Source organism: Polyodon spathula, chromosome 2 (genome assembly GCF_017654505.1).
Source record: "Polyodon spathula isolate WHYD16114869_AA chromosome 2, ASM1765450v1, whole genome shotgun sequence".
Taxonomy (NCBI): domain Eukaryota; kingdom Metazoa; phylum Chordata; class Actinopteri; order Acipenseriformes; family Polyodontidae; genus Polyodon; species Polyodon spathula.
The window spans coordinates 8,268,010-8,287,742 of NC_054535.1; the positions used below are offsets into that span (position 1 = coordinate 8,268,010).

A 19,733-nucleotide genomic window follows, 5' to 3' on the forward strand; every position below is an offset into this window, starting at 1 on the left:
CCAAAGCCCCTGCTCACGTCACCCATGCCCATAGGAATGGCCATGGCACGTCCCGCATCCAAAGGGAGCGCAGGCTATCTGGTGAAGATGGATGGCCCCCAGGGCAGCAGCCTGTCCAGGACGCTGGGGTCCTGGCAGCCGCTAGGTTTATTAGGTACATGCATTCTTATTCTCGACCTCCTAGAGAGACACATCCATCAACCAGGCATGAGAATTGTTATGAGAAGGGCCGCACTTCAGTTAGCAAGCATGTAAACAGGGAAGAGGTTAAAGCTGAGCTCAATCAGGTTCACAGCCACGTTAGGGTGACCATAAAGAAAAGAAAGGAATCTGAGCATTCGTTACTTAGGGAGCTGTTGAAGTCCAAGCGAGAAACCAATGTCAGCAGCCATAATGAGATTCATAGTGCCTCGTTTATCAAGGCAGAACGGGAAGAAGACAGCATCTCTTCCCAGGTGAGCTTTTACAACATCCTTGCCAAAGGTAGTTTTCAGGTAGACGATAAACACCATACCAAGAGTAGTGACATAATAGAGAGGCCGCAGGGCAGCACTGATACCGGGCAAGTTGAACCAAAAATTATAGAACCTGTTTTAGATTTGCTTTGGGAAGAGTTAGGGGTAACGTGGTGGGGCAGTGAGACAGGGTCAGGCAACCTGGAACCTCCTTGGGCGCTGCAATCCCAGGGCTATTTTCAGCAGGCCTGCTGCGGTGGTTATGATGATGGTGATGTCATGAGCAGCCCCATGCAACCTCAGCAGTTCTCAGTGCCCCCCCCAAGCCCCCTCCTCCCAGACCATATTATTTCACTAGAAGACCTCACAACCGCCGTCACACAGGAGCCCCACCTATTCAGGCAGTACCAAGATGACCAGGTCACCACACAGTTAGGTACAGTAATCGCCTTGGCTGCATCCTTCGCCTCTCTTTTTTTCTTTTTCTTACTCTTGCTTTAACCACTACTCCGGGTAGATAGGTATAGTTTGACCTGATACTAACATCTAAGATGAACAGCTTTATTACATTTTCTTTAAAAAAAAAGTAGATTGACAAGGTTAGCAAAAGTATTTGTCTAATACAGCACATTAGTTTCAGATTGTTTGGAAAAAAATATGCCTTAAGCATTCTTCAGTGAATCTGTGGTTAAGGCCTGTGTACTGTATAGTACATTACGAAACATATTATTTAGCAAGCCAGTTTCTGTCAAGGCTGTATGAATTGCATGTTCTGTTGTAGTAACGGAAGTGTCGTTCTGTAATGACTGCGGGTAATGTAACTGAAACGCATTCCTCCGCAGCAGTTACATATAATCATTACATATGTACAGGCTTCCCTGACTATTCTTCTACCTTCTGTTGAATTTCTTTGCATGCAAAACCACTTTGAATGATTTCCATAGAGATCCATTAATTTATGTCGTTTGTATGTATGGGTTTTGTTTAATGACTTCAACTTGTCAGTAACAACATGTGTGTGTGTGTCATAACATTGTCATGCTTTGTATTCAGCATTTACAGTTAAATTAGGGGTTTTTGTTGCTCCAGATCATTTGAAACTGAATTTAGTTTAACTATGTAGAGGAGATGAACTGCGAGTCCATTGTTATTTAGGTAAATCATTCATGCCCCTTTGTATTTTACAGCCAAACCAACCACCTTGCCGCTTCCTTTGACCCCAGACTCTCCAAAGTAAGTGATCGAGTTCTTAAGCATCTTTGAAAATTGTGTGCCACTTTTGGGTTTTCCTAGCATCTCCAATTTTGTTTTTAATTTTAACAGGCAAAGATAATGAATGCAACTTGCTAAAAATACAATACATAATACAATACGTAATGTGTTGCGTTTCAGTGACCACAAAGGATCTCCGTTTGAGAATAAAACCATTGAACGCGCATTGAGTGTTGAGCTTTCTGGAACAGCAGGTAAGATAAGCAAATCAACACAAGCATTATTTTTCCAATTCTTAATTATGTATTTTTCCACAGGCTTATCTTTCTATCAGCACATAGATACTGTATAGGTTTGGAGCACTAGTCATTCATATCCAGAACAGATAACAATCTTACTGCATAAGGTTGTCTTTTCAATATATGTGTGTGTGTGTGTGTGTGTGTGTGTGTGTATGTATGTGCGTGTATTTATTTGATTATTTATTTTTAGATGGATTTCCATTATATTAAGAACAATAGAACTGCATCTAAGCAGTATAACTATAACATATATTTAATAGTTGCATAAAAGTGCCCAGTTAGGGTTAGGGTTAGGGTTAGGGTCAACTTCAAAATACCTTCATTGTAGTGTGTCCTTTTTTCTGAGTTCCCTTTTTGAGTTTGGGATTGTAGTTGTCCTTTTTTCTGAGTTTCCTTTTTGAGTTCAGGTTTGTTCAGGTAGCGTTGTGGTCAGGCCTCTTGAAAGATTCATTTGTGTGTCATTTGGAACACGGTTTAGTCCATTTCTTAGAGCACAGTAGAGGACACGATTATGGAGAAAGATGACACTTACGTTTTCATGATGGGCATAATCAGTTGCTAAACTGTTCTGTGAAATGTATGTTAATTGATTCATTTTGACATGTCGCACTTTCCACTGAATCCATTATGTGATTGTATAGTTACATTGTTAGTTGTGAGTTCATGTGGGTTCTGCTCAAATTTGAAAATTCCATGCCAAGGGAACAAACATTTTCCTTCAAAACAGACTTTTTCTTTAGGAAAGAAAATCACAAACAAACAGGACAAAAGAACTGTGTACATGTCTGTCATGTGTTTTAGCAAGAATGGGGGTCAGTGTTTTACCCTTATGCAGGGAAACAGGAGAAACTGCATTGTTCAGCTTGATAGAACTGAACAGATCCTTGTACTGGCTGTGCCTGACTCGCCTGTGTGAAACTGATTTATTCTTATTACTATCACACAAGGTTTAACTTCCTCCATCAATCATATTCCAGGACCATGGTGCAGAGCATAGAACACTATTCTAGTTTGTTTTAGCAGAATAACATGAAGTCCCTACTATTAATTGTTATTTATTTTATCACTAATTAAGTAGGATATGTCGCGGCTCAGACCTTTTATCAAGATGGCTCAATGGGTTGTATTTGGAAACTAAAACATATTTCGGTCTTCATTTGTAGATTGTAGAGTGATCATTTTAAAACACTTAATTGGAGTAGCAGCTTTATCACAGGTTCCCCTCTTCTAATACACATAATTTTAAAATACAAATAAAAGACGATTTCCCAGTAGCTATTTATTTACCTCAGGTTCAGTAGTTCATAAAGGACTCTGTATTGATGTCAGTGTTAAGATCAGCCACTGGCTAGGTAATTGATATCAGTCTTAGAAGTGTTTCCCTTAAATGAGTATAGTTGTATTTTTAAAATGGCACTAAGCATATTATGCATTTTCCAAACAATCTGTCATGTAAAACAAAGCAATGGGGGACTGCTATCAAACCAGGCAGATGGCTGTGATTATTATTATTATTATTATTATTATTATTATTATTATTATTATTATTATTATTATTATTATTTATTTTAAGTAGTGCAGTTCATTGTTATTAAACTTAATTGGAGACACAAAATTAATTGGTGTGACTGGCTTGAAATATTGCTTAACAGACTTGGGGGTTTTGACAAAATAAGTATTTTTTAATGGAGAACAAAGGTGAGAAGTAAGAACCTGTTTTTAACCCTATTATAACCCCTCCCAAACCTTTGAAGGTGTGACCGTACTTGGGTACACAAACTCTAAATTTGCAATGCAAGCATTAATTTTTTTAATTTTTTAAATTTCTTTTCAAATCCAAATATTTGCGTGCTATTACATGGGCTTCTTTCAATGCAAACAGTAGTGTACCACAGGCAAGATTATTCCATTAGTTGTAACCGCTTTAAAAATATTATTTAAAAAGTGTGTTTATGGGTACAAACCAATGCTGTGAAGTAAGAATCAAATGGTAGTTGCAAATGTTTGCAACTTGTTAGTATGCTAGGTCGCTCTCGCAAGCATGTAATGATCTCATTTCTTTTTAAAGTAATAAATGGCTCTTTTTTATTACACCGTATGGGCTGTCTCTGCAGATGGTGATTCAACAAAGAAGCATAAGTTCCATGGCAGTACTTGTTTTTTTACTTTTCTATTTTTGTGTCCTTTTTAGTGCACATTTCATTGCAGTAATCATAAATAAAGCCGTGACTGAGCGTTGCTGAACTATGAGCTGTGCATCCAACTGTTTGTGTTGGATGATTTGTATGACACCAATTACATTCGCACTAATGGCAGCCATTTGTTGCTGTTTACAGCAAGCCCTGCACTAAAGAAAAACAGTAATACAAAAATAAATAGACTGCATTTCATTCCTGTACAGTACTGCATTGCTGGTTGTTTGTGCAAATGCATTAACAATGCTATAAACTGCTACCTGTCAGCCTTTTGCACATAACAGCCATCTGTCTACACATAAATCTGTCAGGGACAGCCAGGTTTCAGGAAAGCAAGGAATATATAGATTCCATGGGGAATGAGGACATGATCAGTAACAGTCACTAAGGCTTCATTACATGTTTAATAACATTATCACAGTCTGGTTAATGCATACTAATTCAGTGGTCATGGTTTATTGGCACAGTTACAAAAAACATTACATTAAAAAAATGGCATGGCATTTTTAAATGGTCTAAAAAAAAAAAAAGTTTTATTGTCTGTATTTTCTTTAATGAAAGAAATCCAAGCAGGAATATATTTTGGGGATTCTTGTTATTTTTACAGTAGGTTATTAGAATGATAATGTGGGGAATAATTGTATTTTTGCATGATTGACAGCTACCAAAAAAACTTATTAAAAATGTATCTTTTGGGGACAATTACTATATCTTACTATATCAGATTTTCATCTGTAATGAAAAAAAGTAAATGTGCCATCGTGGGACTAATTCCCCTTCTCTTCATTAATCAGTGTTGAAAAACCAAGTTCAAAGTAAAATAGTATACAAACCAGATGTAATTACAGAAAGTGAGATTATAGCATATTTCTTTATTGCCTTACTTAATAAGATATGACTTATCTTAACAGTTCAAATTCAGTTCAGTATCCCTTGTTTTTTGCTTGGGGTGGTCTTCATCTTTATATGTATATACTATACAGTACTGAGATTTGTCATTCATCTGTCACAGCTGCGTTAAAGCACATCGATCAGGATTAAATTGAGCTAATGTAAATACATGTATTCCAGTTCTTGTATCAGCTGTTTATGCCTCCATTGTCCAGTGCAGAACAAAACATTTGTGTTTTGTTCTAGGTCTGACACCTCCCACCACTCCTCCTCACAAAGCCAGCCAAGATAATCCTTTCAAGTCTTCAGTGAAGCCCAAGTCATCACCATGCAGCTCTTCTGCCCCGCCGTGCAAAAGGCCACGGTACAGTGATCCCTCCACCTGTCCCCTGGCAATCAGCCCAGTAAAGAAGGGCCCAGAACAAACAGAACTGTACGCCCAGCTTAGCAAGGCATCCACATTGCCTGGGGAGCAGGAAGAGCGAAAGGGGAAACGTCCCACCACACGTTTATTTGGTGATCATGACTACTGCCAGTCTTTAAGCACAAAAGGGGGCGTTTCTCTTAACCGGTTGCAGGACCGGCAAGAGGACAGGCATCAGGAATGTAGAGACTCCCCATCCTCTGCTGTGCAACAGTGGACTCATTCCCTGCCTGAAACAGACCAGCAGAGCAGTAGGGAAGAGAGGCAACAACAGCAACAGCACCAGCAAGGGAAGCAAGCTGACAACAGCAGGAAACCACTTCAAGACCAAGAAATCCGGGCGGAACTCAACAAGCACTTTGGTCACCCCAAGCAAGCGATGTACAATGAAGAGGAGGAAAAGTCTGTCAGCCATCCGACCGAGTGGGACACTGGAGACGAGTATTACTGTAAACTGCCCGGGTATGTCCACCCAGGCCTTCCCTTGGAAGGGGTGTTTGACGACAGCGAGGATGAGAGTGAGCGGTTCCTGTATCCCTGGAGTGGGACCCATTCGGACCTCTTGTTTGAAGGCTCTCCTTCCTGCTCCCCTTCCAGCTGCTCCCCTTCACGGGGCTCAGTTTCTCCGCCCAAATCCCTCTTCTCCTCAAAGCGTTTTCACTGGCCCAGGTCAACTTCCCGCTCCTGGTCTAGGTCCAGATCCCACCCCCGGCAACGGTCCTGCTCCCGATCTCCGTACTCCCGTTCAAGATCGAGGTCCCCATGCAGCAGGTCCTCATCACGGTAAGAGGATACGAAATGTCTTTCTGCTTGCTATACAATACCGAGTGCTGATCTGGGTTTGTGAAACCAGCCGTTAAGTTATAGACCATGGACCCAGTGCAGCGCCTCCTTTTTAAAGTGTGTAGTGTATGTTGTTATTCCATTTAAACTTCATCAGGATTAAGGACTATTGAAAATTGAAAAAAAAAACTGAACACGTGTACTTGATGTAATGCTTTTACTGCATGTATTTTCATCAGCCATCTGAGCATAGTATCAAATCAAATCAAAACATCACAGAGCATCAGCTAGTCACAGCAGCAGTTTAAGAAAATAAAAATACAGGTATTGATTTCTGGGGTAGATTAAAGAGAACACATTGTGTTTCTAAGAAAATGAATTCACAATTCTTGTCCCTTTGGGATTATATATTTGATTATTATCACATATTGTTTTTGTTTTTACATTATCCACTTAACTATCAAAAAAAAAAAAAAAAAAAAAACTATTCAAAATGATCTCTGTTTCTATCCCGTGGAAGCTGCATGTTATTTTAGATTTCTCCTTCCCAGACCTGTCTAGATTTCTCTCAGTATTTGAGCAGCTGTCACTTACCTAATCGGTGTCTGGCCTTAGTGTCTTTGGAGACTAAAGACAGATCAGTGATGACATTATTACAATGCCTATGGAGTTCTGGACATTGTCACTTTCAAATATACATCAGTGGAGACTGAAGGACAAGTGAGAGTATATCAATGTTATTTCGGATACCATAAATAAAGCTGTCATTTAAAGTGTCCGAAATGACAAATGACACCTTTAGTTACCTCAAAAATATAATTTGTAGTGGTGGATGTCATTTAACAACACATGGCTTTGAAGCAAGCTGTAGCATTTGAGTTTCCTGAGTTTCGTAAAGAAACCTCAGTGACTGGCATATGAACATGATTGTATTATTTCAAGAATGCTGGCATCAAGTCAGCTGTTTTGGTGTCAGTTTCTAGAAGTATTTTAAAGAGAGTCAAACCACACTACACTTCTCAGACGTACATCCTCTATTTTTTCAGATCTCGACACAACAATGATTCAAGCCATAGTAGACCCAGGTCCCACAGAAGTTCACATTTGCATTCAAGATCCCGATCCAGGTCCCCCTACAACCGGAGGCCCAGGTAACTGTCAGCCTGGTGGATCCTTGATATCAGTTATTGATTCTGTCAACGTGTTGTAACTGTTTATTTAGCTACTAAGTTAACTGGGCCAATGCTTAATGTGTTAATGGACAGTGATAAACCGATTCCCCACTGCAGGCAACCTTACATTTTTGTGTGCCACTGGGGAAGCAATTTATAGCACGCTAATTAAGCTAACTGGATGCCATTGGAGAGTTTATTTGTTAAAAACAACAGACACACCTTGACTTTCCATAATGGAACAAAGTAGATGTAATAGATGTATCAAAAAATATGTAAAATAAAGTAATAAATTAGAAGATAGTGGATTTGAGGCTGTGGGACTGCTGAGTTTGGAGGGCCTTTGACTGGCCCAATGGTTGTTACCCCCCCTCCCCCCTCACCCCCCGCTGTCTCTCTCACTGTTGAAACACTGTCGTGGTGATGCACAGAACACCTCTTAAGTTGAGCTAAGTGGAATTACACAGGATTAGAGAGAGGAAATGTAATTAAATAGACAATTTGTTTTTATGAGTTTTTACTTTGAACGTCTGTAAGTAGACTTTAGTGTCGTCATGCTGATGGGGGTTCTTAAATCAAACTGAAAATTACAAGAAATAAATGGCACCTTTTAACTTAACTTTTCATTATGTGAAATGGTTCCAATAGTATTTAACAGACCCTGTAATTACAAACTTGGAACCGACTTCTGATCCACTGATGCTAAACCATTCTCCACCCCCCCCCCCCCCCCAGGTATGACAGCTACGAGGAATACCAGCACGAGAGGCTAAAAAGGGAGGAATATAGGCGGGATTATGAAAAACGGGAATTCGAAAGAGCGAAACAGAGAGAGAGGCAGAGGCAAAAAGCAATTGTAAGTATTACTGAATGTTAAATAAATAGTTTAGAGCCGGGTATGTCTTGTTTTGATCTGATTTTACTGTCAGGACAAAAGTATTCCTGCTAATGTATTGTTTTCAGTGTTTTGTTTGCTGTGACCACAAAGAACTTAAAAGTAGAAAAGGATAAATGCCATCTTTTTTATCCAGTTGATATTGGTTACAACGGACGCAGTTAAAGTTATACCTTGTTGAAATTCATACAGATCAAAAAACAAATATCCCACAAGTTACTGTGTCGTGTTCTGGGAATTCAGCAATCCATTGCTTTATTCAAATTGTTAATACTTAACTGTCAAAGCCATGTCAGTATAATGATGGAGGAGCTATTGCCCCTTCCCAATTCACACAAATGTGATTTGATTATTATGAATACTCCAGTTTAATGTGGGAATATTGTTTTTGCCCTTGGGATGTCCTTGAAAATTGTTACCTCTGCTGACCTGTTCTGACCTGGCTGACTAAATAAATGGGGTTAAATTAGCAGGAGAAATAAAAAATACTACTACTACTACTACTACTACTAATAATAATAATATATAATAATAAATAATAATAATAATAATAATAATAATTTAACCTACAGTAATTACTTGAAAAATCATCACTATACATCTTGAAGAGGACCTTTTAGCTTGGTCTGTCTTTTAATACATTTACGTGGCACCTTAAATCCTGTTCAAATCCGATTAGAGTCACTGTTGTCATCTTAAGGTATAGAGTCCAGGAGGGAAAATTACTCACAGCAATCTCAACCCCAGACACATTGTCTGTAGTAATAACATTGTTCAAAAAGCCAGAAGCAAAAATCCGTACATATCAAGAAAACTCTACACTAACTGAATGACTAAGGCAATACAGAAATGATCATGGGACAAACCTACATGAATCAGATAGTGGGAACTTTCAGAAAAACAGAGAACACAATCAGCTTTTGGAAACACTTTGCCATGTAGCTGCTGCATCTCTCCGATTTACCTGATCTGATTGCGTTTAGTTGAAGCTGCAATAAGTAATGTACTCATTGTCATTACATAGCAGTTGCATGTGTTGTTTTGTGCCCACAGCATCTTGTTTTTACAAGTGATGCGTTGTTTTGTTTTTTTTCAGTTTAGGTTATATTTGTTTTCGTTCCTCTTTTCTGTGGTATTGTCATCATTCTGCAAGTGACCCACAACGCTGACTTTTGACAAGATAGGGATCAGCCACCCATTACTGCTCTGCAAGGCAGCCTCAGCAAAGCCAGTCTCTGATAGGCCTTTGCTTTCATCTCTAAGGGGGTGAGGGAACATCATCGTTTGTTGCACAGCTTCTAAGGGCGAATTCCTTTGAGTTGTATTTCTGAATAGCTACATATCTCAGAATGATTCGCAACAGCAACCTTTTCATTTCTTTTTTATTTTTTTTGTTTGCACTGAAATTGTTAATCTTGCAGTTGTCTCTCTTGAAACAAGCAAGCATTAAGTGGACTGGCTGGCTTAAACTGGTGCAGGAGGGAAGCATGTGATGTCCTGCATTCCCAACAAACATTTTAAAAACTCAGAACTGCATAGAAACAAAAAAAAAGATTGAGATACAGCATGAGGGGCGGGGCTTCATCATTTCAACAGTTATATAAACACAAAAAAGATTGAGATACAGTATGAGGGGTGGGGCTTCATCATTTCAACAGTTATATAAACACAAAAAAGATTGAGATACAGTATGAGGGGCGGGGCTTCATCATTTCAACAATTACAGAAACACAAAAAAGCCCCTTGCAAGATTTTGCAGGCTGTCCCTTTCAATCCAGTTAACAGGGTTGTGATGATACATGTAAAGCTTATATAAAAAACAGCTCTCTTTGTAATTCCCTTTTGCTATTTATTTAATCATCAGGAGGAGCGGCGTGTCGTGTACGTGGGCAGAGTCAGGCCTGACATAACCCGAACGGAGCTGAAGCGCCGATTTGAAGTTTTTGGTGAAACCGAAGAGTGTACAGTGAATCTGAGAGATGATGGGTAAGACGGAGGTTTAAATATTATTGAAAATATGTGATTTAAAAAAAGAAGGTAACTGAGCTACACTATCAAAGCTCTATACATTTAATTTAGGAGTTTTTCAGTCACCTAATACTCCTGTGTAAGTGTAGTTACGTATAGCAACAGCATAGTGAAAGCGTATTAAAACATTTTAAACAGGTAGCTATGGTAGCCAGTAAAGATAGTGACTGACCATGGTAAAGTGCATTGTAAACACAGTAAAAGCATGGGAAACTTAAAAATACAATGCAAATGTAATTCATTTCCTAATGTGAGAATCCAGACAATTGTAACAGCCAATGAATAGCTGTTACCATTGAGGGTACTGTAGCTGCATACCACTTTTGAGACTTTTTAACTTTATTTTCAGGGACAATTTTGGTTTTATCACCTACCGCTATACTTGTGATGCCTTCGCTGCCCTTGAAAATGGACACACCCTACGCAGGTCAAATGAACCTCAGTTTGAGTTGTGCTTCGGGGGATGCAAGCAGTTCTGCAAATCAAATTATACAGATTTGGGTAAGAGTCATTACTGTACTAATTAATTTGTACAATGGGTTTGCTTAATAAAAATAATGAATCTTGGGTGATGGATGATCTACTTGTATAAATGTCTCTATTCAGTTCCTAAACAGACCAAAGTGGGATTGGAGGAAGGCTTCTGACTTTGTTCATGTAATGTACGAGAGAGTACTTTGCACATTGCGTTGGATGGTTGGAGAATGGATTCTTCTATATGTTTACTCATTTTTTTTTTCTTTTACTGTAAATGTTTTATGAGAGGGTAACAGTGTTGCTCAGAGGTTAGAGACGAGTACCAGAACTGTAAGGCAGAATTTCATTGTTGCAAATCCAGTATCTACTACTGGACATAATCCCACTGCAGTGTTCCTCTCTCTTTGTTATCAATTTTACTGTGCATCCCCCCCCAATGATGTTCAGCAGACCACATGGCTCTGTAGCAGAAGTGCATATAAAAAAAAAGATATGTGATCCACCTGGACTGCACACATAAAGGTGTCACTCAAGGGTCAGAGTGAATATGCCACAGTTCAGTGCACGGCCTGTGTACTAAATAATTTAGCGAGTTGACAAAATGGAAGCTCTTCAATACATAACGGCAATGATGAAAACATGAAAAATGAGAAGTAATTTGTTCCAACACTGTTCACGATGAGTTCATTAAAAGAGAGGACAGGAAAGACTGATTGAATAGCTGACAGCTATTGTTTAATGTGGTGAAGAGGGCAAATCCTATCCTGGGGCTTTGAAGGACGGTGTCTTGATTTTAAGCCAGGGAGGTAATTTTAATGTTATTCATTAAACTATAGATGAACTAAAGATGCAATGGTAAGAGAAACCATTAATTATCAATCCATACTATTAATCCATATTTTGTTTAGCTTCAGACATGGTGCTGTTTGTTTCTTGCGAAATAGACACAAATATACCTTCAAGTAATGTTTCAGTGGTTTGTGTTTCTAATTCAAAAGGAGTAATGACTGAAAGCAATGTGGTTATCTAAACTCTTTTAGAGATGGTCACCATCATCTGTATAGCATCCGTCCAGAAGGTACAGTACATAGTTCAAAGTACTGGTAGTTGTGACAGAACCTACAGGAGACATACTGTACAGTATAGGCAGATCGTGATATGCTAGTGTTACTTGGAAGAGCAAAATATGAACAGCTGTGCTCTCATCTTTCAGGGCTTATCCGACATGAAAACTGGGCTTGGATTTTGAATACTTGGGTTAGAAGGTTACTCAGCAAGGCAACGCATGTAGAAAAGAATATTAATATGCATTATGTTGGGTTACTGTGATGTTGCACTTCATAATGTTGTTTGTCAAGTCTGAGTACAATTGCACTATTGGAATGCTTAAAGGGTGCTGTCCAGTGAACTGTTCATCTTTCTCCTCAACTGAATCCAGACAGACTGCCATCCTTTATGATTTCAATACAAGACACAGTCTTTTATTTTGAGTTCTGCGTGCAGGTATTTCATCCTTCACAGAGAGCAGCTTGACACCCTCCACCCCTTGGCCATTGTCTCAGATCACAATTGGCAATCTCTCGCATATGCCAAGGCCATTCCATTTCTCATGCTTTCTAAGTGCACTTTTGCCTGCGTGGCACCCCATTTGTGGAACCGTCTGCTAAAGAAGATAAGACAGTGTTATTTATTGTCAGTGTTCAAATCAAAATGTATGGTTCACATTTGACAATTTGTCATGTGTTCTATATCAAAAGTGTTTTCCTGTGCAGTTTTGAATAATTTAAAATGTGGATCTAATACACAATGCAGAAGTACAAAGAATAATACTAATAAAGATACAAATGGAATGCCATGTACCATTTGCAATCTTTATTTAGTTTCTGTTTGTGTTAGTTGGTAAATATATTCAGGTCTACACAGTTTATTTCAAGTAAACCAGATTATTTTTTGTATTTTTTTTAATAAAACACAAACATTGGGAACAGGGCATAAACTTAAATACCGTAAAAAAAAAAAAAAAAAAAAAACTGTACTTGAAAACGAAAACCTTCCTTCAAGGTGAAAAAAAAAAAGTTAGTGAATAGAACACATAAGCATTCACTTTACATTAGAACACAATATATTAGTTAATCGCTGATGTACTGTATGATTATTTAAGCTTGTTGGGTTTAACATTTGTTCTTTTTATTTTTAGATTCCCATTCTGATGACTTTGACCCAGCTTCCACTAAAAGCAAGTATGACTCCTTGGATTTTGACAGCTTGCTGAAGGAAGCACAGCGTAGCCTGCGTAGGTAACAAGTGCCAAACTTGCCATCGACAGAGGGATTCGTAATACCTCATGGAGGTTCTGTCCTTCAACAGTGATAGACTACCACAAGTTTTACACTCTACAGATGGAAAAAATAAATAAAGTTTACATGAACATAGCTGCTGAAGAACCGAGAAGAAAGATGATCAAACCAACAAACCTTCCTATCTGAACAGAGGTCAGTGCTTTGGAACATGAAATATGTGGATGGAAGACCTTCCATGTTCTACAAACAAAACAGCTTTTTGACTGGTGAAAAATGCGCAGCTTGTTCAATTTTTTTTTCTGATTTTTGGATGTGGTGTTACATTATTAAAAAGAGTTGGGAATATATAACTGGGGTGTTTCAGATATTTTTATTGATTACAATGTGCAAAAATGTAGTTACATATTTACAGATGTTAAATGGAGTATTTTTATTTTATGTACATATCTGACAAAGTTCTTTATTTGTTACAGCTATGCACTGTAAAATGCAGCCTTCTTTTCAATGATGCTAAAATGTTCTTAATCATGAATGTTCAGCTGTAGTTATGATGATAACGATGGCCTGAAACCCTTATTGTACTCTGACGTGTTTAGAGAGGTACAGATGTGCTAATATGATTGTATGTGTGTGTGTGTGTGTGGATTTGCAGAGCACATGAAGAGAATCCTTATTTTATTTGAGATGTCAAGGCTGCTGTCTGCTGGAGTTTGTGTAAGTGTTTGCTCTGTTGCATAGTCAATGTGTTCCCTCTACCACTTCTTGTAAAATACATTTATTTTTATCTACAAAAGTTTTTTTTTTTTTTTCATGATTGTATGTGAAGCCTAAAAAGGTTAAAAATCGAGGGGTTTTAATTTTATTATTGTATAGCTTAATTCAGCTTTTCTGAATCAGCTCCGTATAAATATATAGCAGCTTAGGGAACACTGCATTGCCATCTTTTGTGGCATATGCCTGTTATTGGTTAGATTTTTCTTTCTGAGCCATATCTATCAATATTTATTTTTACAAAAAATATTTTGTACGTTTTTAAGACATGCATAACCTGCAATACATTTAACTATTTATTCTGTTTATTATTTAAATATTTAATCAAGGAGGGAAAAAACACTGTCAAGTCTGATTACACTTCCACTATTGCAAGGCTTTAAGGGTGCTGTCCAGTGAATTGTTCATTTTTCTTCTCAACTGAAATCAGATAGACTGCCCTTCTTTGTGCTTTCAATACAAGACAGTCCTTTATTTTTCCGGTATTTAACTTTCGTTATTTCATCCTTCACAGAGGGAAAAAACGTATGCATAAAAATCAAGCATAGCGTTCCTTTTCTGCTTTTTTTTTTTTTTTTTTTTTTTAAAGATGATCAAATCATAAGTTAAACATTTACTTTCATCCAGAAAGCTTGAATAAACCTGCTTCTGTCTGGAATACAGCTGTACTTGTTCTTTTCAGAAATCATTGTCTATAGCTATCATAATTTGCTTGATTTTGGATTCAGATTTTATTTATTTTTTTGTATTTTTTTCAAATAGTCATAAAGCAATAAGAACATGTTTTTACAGGTACCTTGTTATACCAGTATACTCCTCAGTCAATGCTCTTGATGTTGTTCTGTAGGTAACAATGCAGGTCTTTCAACTCGCTTCATTATGTGAATGCCAAACGAAGGTTTACAATTTTCTTTCCTGGATTTTTACAATCTTCTCTTTGATGTAATAATAATAGTAATAATAATGAAAGAAAAAAAACACAAAGCAATAATTTTAATTTTAATTTTATTTTTTTTATTTTTTTTAATATACATTTTAGCTTATTATGTTGTGTGTATCTGGAGCAGACACATTACCCAGTTTGCTCACCAAAACATTTAGGAGTTTATTCAAATTGTTTTAGCACAATGTCCTTTCAGTAATGATTGACAGATAATGTAGGTGTCTTTGTGTCAGCATTTTACACTGTAGATAGTGTTTATGTGGTTTTTTCCCTTAATAGCAATATATAATTGAATATTTTGGAAGACTTAGTATTCCCTAATATAGATGTTCAACCATCTTAAAATACTGAATCCACCTGCTGACCATTGCACTAAATTAACCACAACCATGCTCAATTCCTTTTACAACACTAAACTAAATTGCATATCCTTTGATGTCTAGAATGTGCTTGCAGTAATGTCTCGATATCAAAGTACCCTTTTAGTGTTTGACAAAAGGCAACCTGCAGTGATGTCCCATTGATTGTGCTTTCTTATTGCACTCAGCTTTCAGGTTATGAGAAAGCTAGATTACATCAAAAGTTCTGGAAAACCTCTGTATAAAAGCTTATCGATTGCTGTATACTTTTCATGAAGTAAGCCTGGGTAGTAAAGCTCTTTATTTAAGGTTATAAAAGACATCCCCCCAGTGAAATAATATGAATACCTTTTTTTCTGTTTAGAGCTTGGGTAATGGTGTCATGTCCAATTTGGTAGCTGTGGCTTTAATCGTTGTAATATAAAATCTGCTTTGTAAATTGCCTAGAGTAGCAATATAATATAACACTTGATTCAAGATTTTACCTGAGTGACAGACTTTTTAATAATGTCAAATACTGGAATATGGCTCTGCTTTAACGTGTGTGGGATAACGTCTTTATGTTGTTAGGACTATACTGTGGGAGACGGAGCAAGAGGGGTGTCTATTTGTGTCCTATCCAGGTTGTCTTTCATCCACCAACTATTTACCTATACCTTTGTGGTTCTAGCCGTTGTATAAAATTCTTGTGAATTATTTTTTTTTTTATGTGCAATTCTCATCAGCCTCACCAAGCTAATAAAGGGAAACAGATGTTTCAATGACTGTATCTCTGCTGTATTCATGATGTGCACAGACTTGTCTTCTGACTTGCAGTGTGTGCGGCGAAGTTTAGTGATGGATGTTGGGGGCATGAGGAAGTCAAACAGTGTAATGCACTTGAATCGTATTTGAATTAAGCAATAGAAAACTCACAATTGTACATTGTTCTAGACTGAAGGTTGCTGAGAAGTAATGTGGGACGAGACTGCAGGATGCTTCATTCAAACAAATGTTTTTTCAAATGTATTCATTTAACCAGGATAGAACCATTGAGATAAATTTAAAGGGGGGCCCTGACGAAAGAAGGCAACAAGAAGTAGCATTATAAAAACAATGGCAATTAAAACAAACCTCATACTCACACACTTGCACCCTGCCGCCGACCCTTCTCATGAGGCGTTCAATGGAGAGCGTGGGCTACATGTGCATTTGAGGGTCAATGTACAAATGCACAACCAATATCCAGGAACCGGAAATAATGTGCAAACCCGACTGTTCTTTATTGTTATTCATTCATTTGAAAATCTGTAAAAACAATGCATCTTTACTTTGCACAGATACTTGACCTGACTTCTCTTATTGAATAGCATATTGTTAAAACAATTGGTAATGGGATACACAAAAGTACGATGAGCTAGGAGTTATATATGTAGAGTAATCCACTGAAAATGAAGTTCTGAGTCTCAGACTATCCTGTTAAACAAAAAAAAAGAAATACAGCACATACTATTCCATACTCGCAATGGTAAATCGCAACACTAGTAATAATTTTCTTACATGAAATGGAAAGCTGACTGAATAACAGTGTAGCAAATAATTTCAATTTAGTAGAAAGAAAGCTCAGTACTGACTGAACAACTTTGTTGTGTTCATTATGCACTTCTTTATGCACTTCTGCATGAATGGACACATTGCAATATTGAAGTAGACAGCTTCTGGTATTTTTAAACCCATTCAAGGGACTGTAATGAGAAACTTGAACAGTCCACTTTATACATACATGTAGGACTTTAAGTGTGCCAAAGTCCGACTGGAAATGACATTATTAGATTCACGTGACAAATGTGTAAGGGAGGCAGCACCTGTGTTGAAAACTGGAAGAAAATGGATGGCAAAAAAGCTGTGGAAGATGCTAAGGCTGTCCTTCGAATCAAAGATATTTTGGGGCAAGTTCAACATGAAAAGGAGGTTTTGGTCTTAGTTCAGCTCCTCTTACATGGCACAAGGCAATCCTGGCTCAACGGAGGAAGCTAGTAGTCAGTGAGGTGCAAAAGCAGGAGGAGAGGATCAGGTGTGTAAAGGTGGGTTGTCTCTACAATCCAGTTTCTCAGAGACGTCGGGTTCAGTGGCCAAGAGTTGCGTCACACAGTGAAGAACTTATCTGAAGCAGCAGAAAGGAGCTGCAACTGGCTGTGGTTGGAACAGAAAGATTCTGGATGGGGATCTCAAGCACAGTAGAAAGAAAGCAACGCTGATGTACAGGTAAATAAGCTGGGCTGAGCTGAGTGGGGGATGGAGGTGGGTGATACTGGGACGCCAGAATCACTGTTGAGCCCTCTTGAGGTGACGTAGGCTAGTCAACGAAACACAGAGGATGGAAGGTGCCCACTTGAAGACCCCAGAGATGTACCTTACTTAGCTCAATCCAGACGGTTGTCATGCTGATGCTCTGGGGAGACCACACTGGGTTGATCCCGGAGCCAGCATCGCAGCTGTTGTGTGTGCTGATGTGCTGGGGAGGCAAAATGAGCTGATCCTGGGAGCCAGCATTACGCCTCAGCAATCAACACCAGACAGAAGGATATCTACATCATCAGATGGAAAACAACGCAAATGGATGGAGATGCAGATGGATCACATTAGTTTACTGTAAAGCCATGTCTTGGTGCTTATCTTGGCGAGAGCCGAGTTCAAATCAGCATGAAGTTCAACATCTACTCTCATGTAATGGTAATCATTATAGACTTATTAGCCATTGAACATGCGTGCCCATTTATGGGTTGATTACAATGCAGTTTTTCTTTTTTTTTTTTATTTTCTCCCTGTTAATGCTGTTAATATTAATCTCTAAACTGAAACAAAAACATATCAAGTTACAAATGGGGGAAAAAAACAACCATTTCCACGCTTTTTCAAATGATTTACTTCGAGGAAATATAAAAAAAATACATCCGGTACTACTGTAAAACTAAGTTAATTGAAATCCAAACATTACTATGATACTCGTTCCATAAAGCGTTAACAATTATGAGATAGGAACATTTACTAAAAGATACTTTCATAAAATGTTCAAAATAAGGAGTCAGTTTGACTCTAGACCTTGTACATTGCATGCTGCACTTGGGTACATTTAAAACACTGAATGTGGAAGATAAGAATTGAATTATGGCAGAGCTGCCAAATAAATATTTTGAGTTGCTAAACTGACAACATACAGCATATCAATCTGCAATTACTGAATACGTTTTTAAGACATGTACTGCAATTACAAGGACAATCCGGAAAAATATCAGCTTGGGAAAAGTTGAACGACTTACTCTATGGAACACTAACAACCTAAGAGAATTTTGTTATAGAAATGTTTTATTATTATTATTATTATTATTATTATTATTTATTATTATTATTATTATTATTATTATTATTATTATTATTATTATTTATTATTATTATTATTATTATTATTTATAATATATAATTTATAACCAATTTGGTTACACAAAATCTTTTCGCTCTCATTACAACTCCTCGGCTCTGTGTAGAGGAGCCGAGAGTACTACGTATCTCGATCGACAAAATAATGAAGTAAAAAGTAAATGCAATGGTAAAATTCTTAGTTACCACAAACGAATCAATACCGGTTATAGGTAATAGGTAGTGGTTTATCAGAAAAAAAAAAAAAATATATATATATATATATAGTTTTTCCTTGCACAAGTTATACAAGAATGCAATGCAAACATGCTCACAATCCTCACAGTACAATTATTAAATTGTGTATGAAGCCAGAAAAAAATAAAGACTGAGGTAAAGATATGGATATTTAAAGCCTTATTCTCTGATTTAAGGACTGCTTTTTTGAAGCGTTTATAAATATTCCCTTAGATATTACTATAATAGGTCAAGCACATCACTGAGAATGTGGACAGGCTCCTAGAACGAACAGGAGAGGACCTGGTAGTAGGCATCCACATCGGTACAAACAACATTGGAAGAGACAGACCAAAATCCCTGCAAAACAAATTCAGAGAGCTAGGAAGGAAATTAAAAGAGAAAACCAAAACTGTGGTATTTTCTGGTATACTACCCGCACCTTGCAAAGGACCATATGGACAGATGGAAATAATTAATCAAAACGCATGGCTGAAGACATGGTGCACACGGGAAGGCTTCACCTATCTTGATCATTGGACCACATTCTACAACGAGGACTATCTGTATAGATGGGACGGACTTCACTTAAATAAAAACGGAACCAGTCTACTTGGAGAAAAAATCCTCGAGCAGGTTCAGAAGCATTTAAACTAGAAAGGAAGGGGGGAGAAATCAGCAAAAAAACAGAAGGGAGACCGCATCAAAACAAGAACAACAACTCAGGTAAGACAACCATTAAATGTAGTTATCTAAATGCTAGAAGTATCAGAAACAAAATTCTAGAACTTGAAGCTACTGCACTAACAAGTAACTATGATGTGATAGGTGTTACTGAAACTTGGTTGTCTGAGAGTGATGGGGACGAATATAATATTTGTGGGTATACACTT

General features: G+C 37.6%; 1 protein-coding gene across 4 annotated transcripts in view; it reads left to right on the forward strand.

Moving 5' to 3' along the window:
• Positions 1-15,971, forward strand: part of LOC121329761 (peroxisome proliferator-activated receptor gamma coactivator 1-alpha-like) — a 31,104-nt gene extending 15,133 nt beyond the window's left edge. For 3 of the 4 annotated variants that reach the window (XM_041275552.1, XM_041275535.1, XM_041275544.1), the window contains 8 exons: positions 1,643-1,688; positions 1,848-1,921; positions 5,302-6,262; positions 7,309-7,413; positions 8,170-8,290; positions 10,194-10,315; positions 10,707-10,858; positions 13,032-15,971. In XM_041275552.1, the coding sequence (XP_041131486.1) occupies positions 1,643-1,688; positions 1,848-1,921; positions 5,302-6,262; positions 7,309-7,413; positions 8,170-8,290; positions 10,194-10,315; positions 10,707-10,858; positions 13,032-13,135 (1,685 nt within the window). In that variant the 3' untranslated portion in view covers positions 13,136-15,971. Of the gene's footprint in view, positions 1-1,642; positions 1,689-1,847; positions 1,922-5,301; positions 6,263-7,308; positions 7,414-8,169; positions 8,291-9,425; positions 9,596-10,193; positions 10,316-10,706; positions 10,859-13,031 lie in introns of those variants that run through there. The other variant, XR_005951810.1, reaches the window with a different exon arrangement.
• The last annotated feature ends 3,762 nt before the right edge of the window (positions 15,972-19,733 follow it).